Source organism: Belonocnema kinseyi, chromosome 6 (assembly GCF_010883055.1).
Source record: "Belonocnema kinseyi isolate 2016_QV_RU_SX_M_011 chromosome 6, B_treatae_v1, whole genome shotgun sequence".
NCBI lineage: Eukaryota > Metazoa > Arthropoda > Insecta > Hymenoptera > Cynipidae > Belonocnema > Belonocnema kinseyi.
Genome location: NC_046662.1, coordinates 76,411,543 through 76,422,825, shown reverse-complemented (window position 1 = coordinate 76,422,825; position 11,283 = coordinate 76,411,543). Strand labels below are relative to the sequence as shown.

General features: G+C 32.2%; 1 protein-coding gene across 1 annotated transcript in view; it reads left to right on the top strand.

The window, feature by feature from the left end:
• Positions 1 to 3,141, top strand: part of LOC117174685 — a 7,602-nt gene extending 4,461 nt beyond the window's left edge. The window contains exon 2 of the mRNA XM_033363985.1: positions 1,794 to 3,141. Within this exon, the coding sequence (XP_033219876.1) occupies positions 1,794 to 3,110 (1,317 nt within the window). The 3' untranslated portion in view covers positions 3,111 to 3,141. The remainder of the gene's footprint in view (positions 1 to 1,793) is intronic.
• The last annotated feature ends 8,142 nt before the right edge of the window (positions 3,142 to 11,283 follow it).

Genomic DNA, 11,283 nt, shown 5'->3' with positions numbered 1-11,283 from the left:
TTCAAGACTCAATATTCCGCGACCCCCTTGACGGCGTGAGATGTACAGTCGCGGAACGGAAGACTTAAGATGCCTGCTTTTGTTCATGTGCATAACCTTTCTGGTCCCGATATCAAGAGATCTGAGCTCGTTCTTCGTCAATGGAACTACTCCAAATGAATAGAGTAGTACCGGGACGGCAAGCATGTTCGTTGAAGATACTTTGTTCCTCGCCGACAGTTCGGAAGACCAAATCTGTCGGGTGAGAGGTTTGTACCTGCTTCGGAGAGTATCTTTTATAGATGTCACATCCTGAATGCGGCTCTGTGGCACGCCCAGGTATGTATAAGTCTTTCCAGCGCAAAGGTGTCGTATGGCGCTTCTATCAAACGAGCTCAGGATCTTCAGGGATGCCATTAAGTTTTGCTCGCTTCAAAAATATATATACCACCTATCTCACGGTCGTGAGACGTGGTTGTGGCTGAAATTTTACCGCGATTTCGCTGGGAGCGGGTGCAATTTTCCAGATTAGCACCCGATCCTGACAAGATTGTTTAATCATTCACAAAGATTAGCTTTTATGACTGTTAGAATTACCCTTTTTTTTAGGACAGGTATACGCTCGAAGTTATAAACCGCACGTGCTGGAGTCATAAAAATTCGACTCAAGAGATAAATTTATGTCTTCAAGACATAGAAACTTGTCTTCAAGACATAAGTTGAAGCCTAGCTCCTTCTCGAAACTGAGACATGCTCAAGTCGACCTTTTCGACTTCAGCATGTCTTGATTGGGGGCTATTCAAATCGAACTCAAGTCGAAGCATTTTTATACGGCTTTTGTATGTTTTATGAAGCTCGAAGTATGTGAATGCCGTTGAAGAAAATTGCGAATCACTTTTTGCCAGATAAAACAATTTAGCCATGGGAAAAACTGAAATTGCCAATTTTGCTACTTTATTTGTTCATATATTGTTGACATGTGAAAAAATGACAAATCGCAAGTCACAGTTCTCTTCAAAATTTAATTTTGAGTATTACTATAAAAAACTTCAATCCATTAACAAATACGAATTGTAGGATTTTATGAACAATAAATTCCTATTCCAGGCCACTGCGCTCGACAAAGAAGAGAAAATCGCCGAAGCGAATGTTGAGTAAACTTAGTTTTTTTATTTTCAGGTTATTATGTATAATTTTTTTTAAAATAACTCCAAAGTGATACTTATTTAGCTTAAAACAAGCAATTTTTGAAAAAGTGAGAAAAAGTGCATGCCCTCTTTTGGCAAAAATTCGAATAATTATGATTTTGTTCCATCCTAGTGAAAAAGTGGGCGGGTTGGAAGATATACAAATAGCTCTTCCTAAACCAACAATTTTTAATTCTAAATTATTTAATTTTAATATATTATTTTAAGCTTTTTAAACAAGGTTCTCTTCTTAACAAATAACACTGTGCATATTGTTTGAATCAATTAATTTTTTCTAGTTTCTCGTAGATGTTGACATACTCTAGAAGTAATTTCAACTTTTCACATTGGATAAGTTATTTTTGAAAATGATAAAATTTTAAAAATTAGGAAAATTTTAGAATTTGCGTAATTTATATTAAAATTAAAATAATTATCACAAAGTTTTTGTTCCATCGTGTTTGAAATCATACATTTGTTATAAAAAAAATCGTATGCACCAATATGGAGGAATCTTTTTACGACTCGTGTATTTTTGAAGTACTATTCGAAAAACTCTCCTTGACATTTGATACACTATTATTTAATTAGTATTTCAATTTTGATGATAAACCGAACTTCTTTCAGAATACGATGCCGCCGCCAATAGTCACAAACTTCACTTGCCGTGGTCGAGAAATGGGCTTTTACGCGGATTTTGAATTGAATTGTCGAGTCTATCACAACTGTGACGATTACGGAAACAAATTCACCTATTACTGCCCGATTGACACGGCATTTCGCCAGGAAGCCATGGTGTGCGATCACGCGCACTTAGTAAAATGTAAAAGAGTCGAAGAAAATCCTTCAGATAATACAGGGCAATCAAACTTTCAGCAGTCAGAATTGGTCCCATTCAATGGATTACAAAACTCCCAAAGAAGAAGTTCTAGCTTCTCTCGTTCTTTTCGTATTGGCCAAGACATCCCTTCAAATTCTCTACAAAATAAAAATCCCAACTTTTTTCTCAGTTCCAGTTTATTTTTCGGAAGTCAAAATGACACTTTCAAAAAGCCCGCGAATTTGCAAATTAGGGAATCTAATTTTCCGGTAACAAAATCTCCTCTTGATATTTTACGATCAACAATCAGCGCAGATACCAATTTTCCGACGACGAGAATTCCATTCTCAACAATTCGACCATCTTCTTCGAAATCATTCACCGTTAAGGACTCATTTAATCGTTTTTCAATTCGAGATTTCGATTCAGATTTTCTACAGCCACCACCTGTGAGAAATGATAATCCTTTCAGTCAGCAGTTTTCAACAGCGAAACCTAAACCTGAAGGAAGATTTATCAATTTTGAGACTCAAGAAAATAAATTTTCTACTCAAAATAAGGATACTAAAGAAGACAGACCTTCAACTTTTTTCCTAAATCGAGAGGAAATGCAAGTATTTCCTAAATCGAAAAGCCGACCATACATGTTTCTGGAACCACCTTTAATCAAGAGTGGAAAGACAAGTTCGGTCGATTTTACTACTAAATCACCGTTCGATTTCCGCAATATTAATTATCCTTACATGGAAACTTTACGATCTATTCAAAGAGATACAAGAACTGATCATCCTTTAACAACTACAACAAAGAGACCTGCAACCTCAAAAGCTACAACTAAAAGAATAACAGAATCTTCTTTTTCTCTTTTGAGAGCTTCTTTTAAACCTTTAGTGCCCAACGAAGTAGAGTATGATCCCTATTATCCTAAATTTCCAACGTCGACGGAAATTTATTACACACCAAGGGATCTCGGCAAAAATAGTAAATCATCAAAATTACCCACGAGGAAACTTTCACCAGATTTGCACTTAAGGATCCCATCAGTGCTACCGGATTTAAACAGTTTAGACGATTTGGTAGATCGCAGAAAGATTTTTTATATCCCGAAATCAAGGTCAGCTTGAAAATGTATACTGTAATAAATTTTATTAAAAATATAATTTGTCCCTTTTTATTTTTCTCAATGAATATGACATTACTCAGTATTTAAAATAATATGCAGTTTAAAACGGTGACTTCCTGAGGGCATGTTATTAAAAACTGTTGACACTTAAAGGCGTAAAATTTTTATAGCTTACTTTTAAATACTTAAAATTCAAAAAAAAAAAATTCATTTTTAATGATATACAATTTATTTTCTCAGACATCCTGAGCACATCTTAGAGATATCTGCGGGAATTACGCCAAGAAGAAAATTTTAATAGCCCTGGAAGATCCTGGGATATTTGTGTAATTCTTAAAAGTCCCACGTCTGACATCTCAAAAATTAAAATTTGTTCTTTTTAAAATCCCAGAAACATATCAGGATATCCTTTAGATAACCACAGAATATCAAAATTTCTTCCTGAATGTGATATACTATTTATCATTGAAGAACATTATTAATAATTTTTTTAATTCCTAGTATGCAATCATTCATATTTTTTATTTTCACAGTTCAAAAAAATATTTTTAGGCCAGATATTCAATAAGTAAATGATCAGATCCACTTAAAATCAGACAGGCAAGGCAGGAAATGTCTCGAATCCCAGAACAAAAAACACAAATTTCATTCTTAAACGTCGTGAGTTTTTGTCCTAATTTAGATATTCAAATTTTTAATTTACATTCTAGCAAGGTTCACCGTATTCTCCGCAGGAAAATCTTTGAACAACTTAAAATTAAGAAAATGACGACGATTTGTTTGAAAATTTAAAAAAGTATATTTTTACAAAAGAACCAACTCTGTTTTAAAATTTGTTGTTGAATAGAAAGAAGACAGTAAACCTTACCATAAACTAGAAAGAAAATTGGAATAAATAATTTCATTGACAAACTAATCCTGTTCGAAGACAAACGGAAAAATTGAAGTAGTGTAAATATTCCTAAATAAAATTTTTTTCTTATATGGGAAAACACTTTTTTGATTTTAATAAAAAAATTCGTATCTTTTTAATAAAAAAATTAAACAGTATATCTGGGACCACAAGCACTCACGAAATTATTATAACTATTAATACTTTCACTACTATTATTACTATCAATTTTATCAATATTTAAATAGCTTAGTATCATATAGGAAAGTAAAAACTGTCAAATATATTTTTAAACTCAACCCCTGTAAAGAGTGTTTTGCACGATTAGGGGTGGTATTTTTTCTGATCCCACGGACCGAGATTAACATTTTTTTTAATAATAGAAACATACACATTTATTTTTTCACGAAATGGAAATATCCTGTTGATATAATGGATATCTCTAAAAAATTCCTTATGGTGTAGGGTTCAATTAATTTGCAATAATTGGAAATTATTTCAAAATTGTCCTGTTGGTATCCCTTTAAAAACAAAATAAATTATATTTAAAAAAACTCAGTTCCAAAATGGAAGGAGATAAGGTGGTATTTGTACATATTGTGTAACTGGTCACAAAGGAGAGAGAGAGAGTAAAAGCGAAAAAATATTTATTCTGATAAGCATGTTGAATGTCAATTAGAAGTTGTCTTAAATGCAAGTACAGATTCATAAAGTTCAGTCTTGTGATTATGCAAAAACATGAAGGCGTTTGATAATCACATATCGGGTGAAGACAGATTTGGCTTCATCACTTTCTACGAGGAAATGAGATACTGCCTCGGTGATTGATGATTTATTAATCAAAAGTCCCTCTCTCTCTACCTTAAAAATTAATTTAAAAAAATAATAGGACAGACTGCATTTGCTGAAATTAATCGAATTACTTGTTTCGAGAAAAAAAAGAAACGATTGTTTAGCATCTGATTGAAGTAAAATAACGTTGAATTCGGATAATGTCCTTGGTTTGTTTGGGAAATTCAACAAAACGTATTCCTCATTTTGTTAAAAAAAAAGAATTAATAAGAATATATTTTGTGCAAGTAAATTTTTGGTGCAAATGTACCAGCATTGTTTGCATTTTTTTAAATTTAGTTAAATAACTTGTTACTTGAAGTTGTACAAGCCGCCCGGGTCGAAATTTAGACCCTACTTTAAAGTTTCAGCTCCTTATTAGAATCTGCTTTGACGCTATTTAAACTTTTAGCCCCTGCTTTAAATTTTTAACTCCTAGAGAATGAAACAATAAAGCCTTCTTCGAGGCTGTAACACCTCTCTGAAGCTACTTTGAATCTTTAGAGCCTACATTTTTATAACTCAAGACCCTACTTTCACGCTGTTTAACCTGCCCTTCAATAATGACCCTACATTGAATCTTTTGAGCCTACAATGTTTCAACTTCATGAAAATTAAGTAAAACGTATTTTTTGCTTATGTTGCTTGAACTCATTGGTCATCTAAATGACTGAATGCATACTTAATTAACAAAAATATTTCATTCAAGATTTAACCTGATCGTCATTAATTACACAGCCACACAAAAAAGTGCGCGGATCTGGTAACAAGACACACGTATTCCTATGAATTTTGGGGCGCTGAATCTAAATTCGGTATCAAAAATCACACATCACGTCATGGTTGAGCCATAACCTCAAAAAATGACGAAAAATCATGCATTGAGGCAAATAAATTTCAAAATAATGCCAGTGATGCAAATTTTCACTTCAAAAACATGTCGACAACTGTGAAGGATCAACCCTTGCCTGATATCAACTTATTTAACATAACTTTACCCAACAGAACCTGACCTCGCCTAACCTGAATTAGCAGAAATTTATTGAACTACACGTAAAGCTCTGGAAGCATATTTTCCCAGTAACAACTGTGTGCTACATCAAATGGGTCAACTCGAGCTTAACCTAGAAATAAATCTAACCTAACCTAACCTAACCTAACCTCACGAAACACAATTAAACTGATTGTGTTGTCCCGTTGTGTTGGCGGTACCGTTTCATTCAGTTTCGGCTTAACCTACATAGAGGTTTAACCAATCCTAACCTAAAAAAACCTGACCTAACCTAACCGATTACGTTGGCAACCCTGTTCTTGCGTACTTTCATATTTTGACATTAATAGCAGTAAATGTCTGGAGTTTCGTAATCGCTTGTTGCTTGCATTATTTGTCTGTGTCTATGACCAGGGCACCTCCACGTGGGGACGGCGGGCAACGGATCCACATTGGCTGAGTACTTGTGTAAACAGCCAGACATTAGGCGCTTTAGAAGATGATAGAATGGAAGTTAAAAGTCAACGTCATGGAGACGGTAGTGAAACCAGTGATTGAACAGAAAATAGTTCTGACGATTCCGATGAAAATGACGAAAAAGATGACGAATATGGCGTGCATAAAATGAAATTGAAGGTTCCAATATTAGTATCACAACTAGAACTGAATGATTTCATTAGAGATCTTGGATTACTGAAAGACGGCCCTCAATTTTCCGCTTCATTTCTAAAAAGATGAAATATTCTAGAGCCAAAGAAAAAAGTTTCATTCTATCACGACAGGGACAAAGAATTCAGAAAGTTTTTCGTTAAAGACGAAGAGACGTCTTTAGTGTACTGCACTGACGTTAACGGACTACTGAACCACTTGAAGAAAAATGTGTACAGAGACGAAGAATGACGACTTTTCATTGATTCGTCAAAACGCAGCATTAAGGCTGTTTTATTGCATAACACGAATACTTACGCTCCTATCCCTATAGCTCACTCAACGGTCATCAAAGAAGAATATAACAATGTTAAAATGCTTCTTGAAAAAGTTAATTACACGAATCACAAATGGCAAATATGTGGTGATCTCAAAATCGTAACAATGATATTAGGCCAACAATCGGGTTTCACGAGAGAGCCATGCTTTATATGCCTGTGTAATAGCAGAGATCGAGCCAATCATTACAGCAAAAAACAATGGCCTTTAAGAGATTCATTCAAACCTGGTTCTCATAATATCATCACCCAAAGCCTCGTTGATCCAGAAAAAAGTTTACTACCATCTCTCCACATAAAGCTTGGGCTAATGAAGCAATTTGTGAGGGCGTTAGACAAAGATGGAAAATACTATAAGTATATATCCCTTAAATTCCCTAATGTTTCAGACGCTAAAGTGAAAGAAGGAATCTTTGATGGACCACAGATTCGAATATTGACAAAAGATACTAATTTCGTGAGCCACATGACGAAAATTGAAATGGACGCTTGAAAAAGTTTTAAATCAGTAAACGCAAATTTCCTCGGTAACAAAAGAAGTCCAGACTACGAACATATTGTTGCGAAAATGATAAGAAACTACAAAAAGTTAGGCTGCTTAATGAATTTAAAACTTCACTTTCTCGATTCCCATCTGGATAAGTTTCCATAAAATGTTGGTGATTTCAGCGAAGAACAAGGGGAACGTTTTCATCAAGACATAAAAGTGATGGAACGATATCAGGGTAGATGGGACAACACAATGCGTTTAATTGTGTTACGTGAAGTTAGGTTAGGTTAGTTTAGGTCAGGTTTTTTTAGGTTAGAATAGGTTTGACCTCTTTGCAGGTTAAGCCCAAGCTGATTCAAACGGAACCGCAAACACAATCTTTGCCTCAGTACATGATTTTTCGTCATTTGTTGAGGTTATGACTCAACCATGACGTGATCGGTGATTTTTGATACCGAATTTGAATTTAGCGCCCCAAAATCCATAGTAATACGTCTGTCTTGTTACTAGATCCGCTCACTTTTTTTGTGTGGCTGTGTAATTAATGTAAGTTTGTGTACTAAACAGTCATGTAGGTGATTAAGAATCACAACAAATTATAAGAATAAAATATTTTCTATCGCTAACAACAAATAATATGTATGAAATAAAAAATTTGAAATATATATTGAAATATATATATTTAATAATTATAATTAAATTCACAGATTGTCATTAAATGTTTATTACAGTATTGTGGTTAATTTATTTGCAACATGATATTATGGAGAAAATGATTTTTTGCCAAGGAACAGTACCACTTTTCCAATAGTTTGGTCATTTTTGTTACTAAGCAATAATTATCAAGAGTTTCTGAAACATTTTTTTAAGATGCATATTAGTATTGTAATATTATACGTGTCTACCATTCGATTTAGGAGGAAACAGCCTTTCTTTTTCTTAAAAAATGTTAACTGTTTTAATTTTTTTATCATATTTACTGAAGAATAAGAACAGCCAAATGTATGAAAAATGATTGACTACTCATCTCGAATTTTGAGACGACAAGACAATTTGGTATAAAACCATTACTGTTATTGTTAATGCAAACTTTTTTTCCTGATGAATATTAGATTGAATCTTGAACTCAATATTTGTATTTTTCAGCATAATTGGATTAATTATGATGCTGAACGACTTTTTAAAAATCTTTGCTTAATAAAAAGATAAAAAGATATTTTCATTGAAATCAGAGAGGTTGACATTGCACTCATTTCAGTAATAAATAACACAGAATCCATTTCAAATAGATAGCCTCAAATTCTTTAAAGCGTATAACGTAGAAAACTTCTAAAAAAACAGAAACATTGTATATTGAACTCTTCAAAAATCGTTTCAAATATTTAACGACACAGAAAGTTAAAAAAATTATTTAATTAATTGTTTTGGATTTAAAAAGATTTTGGACCTTAAATTATTGGACAAGTGCTAATGATTTTTATCGAAGACATCCTAACGCTTTCTCTTCGCTGAATCGGTGTTAGGGGGTTAGGGCATTGGGCGTTTGGTAAATACTCAGTATTAGTGCGTGCCTGCGATCTTGGGCTCGTTTTTTAGTACTTGTGCATTTTTTAATGCACTTTGCTTTAGCGTTGTAATAAAACAATTCTATTAATAATATGTGCAAAAAGTAACTGCGAATATCCTTGATATTTATATCACAGATATTATTTTATATTTTCTGATGAATAACAAAACTTATTTTTATTCATCCATATTGGTGTGGGATTATAGAGAACCTGCTTTGATGCCACAAGTCCTACAGTAGTAGTTTAAGCTTTAAAAGGGGGTCTAATTTATCTAAAATACAGACTCTACTTTAACGCTAAACAAGGAAAAACGGTCAATTTCGGACACTTTAAGCGTCAAAGTAGGGTCTAAATTACATTGAAATCGCTGCTTATTCAGAACCTACTTTACAGCTTCCAGCTTCTACTAAGGTAGAAGTTACGGCTTCAAAGTAGTGCCTAAATTTCGACTCGGGCGAACTTAAATTTTTTTCAGTTTGAAATCGCTTTAAAAAGTTACACTCACAACTTTGAAATGCCTTAAAAAACGATTGAATTTTTTGACAATAAACAAATAATAGTATGTTTCTTTAAATTTAAATTTAAGAAATTTCAGGTTCTACATTAGGAACTATTAAAAAAGTAATATCACATAAATTATGTAGAAAACAATGTTCCAAGTACATTAAAACAAAATTTAACTGCCATCACATAAAGTTTTTCTTCTGACTTATATTTTTTGTAGTATTTTTCCTCGCAAAAAATTTTCCTAGTTTTCTGGACTATGAAAAAGGATTTTTAATTTTCAAATTTTTAAAAACAAAAAGAAAATTAAACGATTTAAAAATTTAAATTTTTCACTTCTGTCGGCTGCCAAACCACGTTTTTTTCTTCGCGGCTTAAATTATTTGATTAATTTCAGCAGTTTCATTCCACCCGGTTAACTTTAAAATTGAGATATGCGTAAATGAAATTGGTTTTGTAAACACTTCCTCTCACAAATTAAAGGCCTAAGGATGTGGTTGGCATACAATTAGCGGTTTAACTTGAGGTTTGTTTATAGCGTCCACTTAAACAGGTAGTACCTTGAAAACTTTTTAATTTGAGTTTATTTAAACCTTCTGTTATTTATTGCTTTTAATCGCTCATAGAGGAGGATTTGAAACGGTTAAAATTTTCCAACTGTAATTTTTTTAATATCTTGACCTAATTCAAAAGTACGGCAAACATTTCATTGATATACAATTTTTCGTGATGCATCAATTTGATTAATGAATTTTGAAAGTAATATTTTTTTATTGAAGACGCTTTGCAATTGTGTGAACAATTTACATTTGTTGAAGTATTGACTTTAAGTATTTAGTATTCTTCAAAATTAATTGCACACTTAATGAAGGGTGGGAATAATATTTTTTGTTTAAAACATTTTTAAATATTTCAAGAATTAATAATCATTCACTTTTGACTTTTTATTAGAAAAGTGGTGAAAATTCTAGTTTTTTAAATCTCTTTAAAACTTGTCGCTTATTATAAAGAAGTTCTAACTCCAATCTTCATACAAGTATTTTTTGCTTAAACAATTTTTTTCATTATATTATGAATATGCAAATTAACTTCTCGATTAATCCCATAAGGAAAAAGAAACTATTTATAATGCAATTAGGTAAATTGTTCAAGTAAATAATAATCATTAGAAAATTAAAGTTTTACTTCTGGAAGAAACAATATTTTAAAAATGGCCGACATATAGTGAAAGAGAATAAAAATAACTAGAATTTTCTTCACTTTTATCATGAAAAGTCAGAAGTAAATGATTGATGATGATTTAATAAACTACTTAATAATGTCCTAAACAAAATATATTCTCTCTAACGTCCATTAAGTATGTTATCAGTTCAAGAAAGTCCTAAATTTTCATTATTTAGCGCAACAAAATTTAAAGAAATATAAATTGTTTAACATCAAGTGCTGAAATATTAATATTTTATTATTATTCAAACACTCAATTGCTGTTAGAGAATCAATCACCCTTTACTTAAAAGGATCTATGTAATATTGACAATTATCTGTTTATTTAATGGCACGTAGTTGAAATCACCGAAACTGCAAATAAAGATTGGATTACCTAATTCAAAATTTTTATTTTCAATAACTCTCAGAAAGGTCATGCATCTAAAACTTAATTATTAATGGTTTAAGTTGCTGTATTTTAGATTTTAAAAATAATTTTTGGGTGATCCACCAACGACAAAAATTCAGTAACAAAAAAATGAAAATAAAAAGATTCATCTTGGCGTATTACACATTTTTTACTTACAGCGTTGCTATATTTACAAATTTGTAAAGTGTTTCTGTTCCGAAAGTTGGTCATGAATACTTTTATATAGATCAGTCGGCTCGTTTAGACAAAATAAACCAATTTGGTACTTACTGTCTT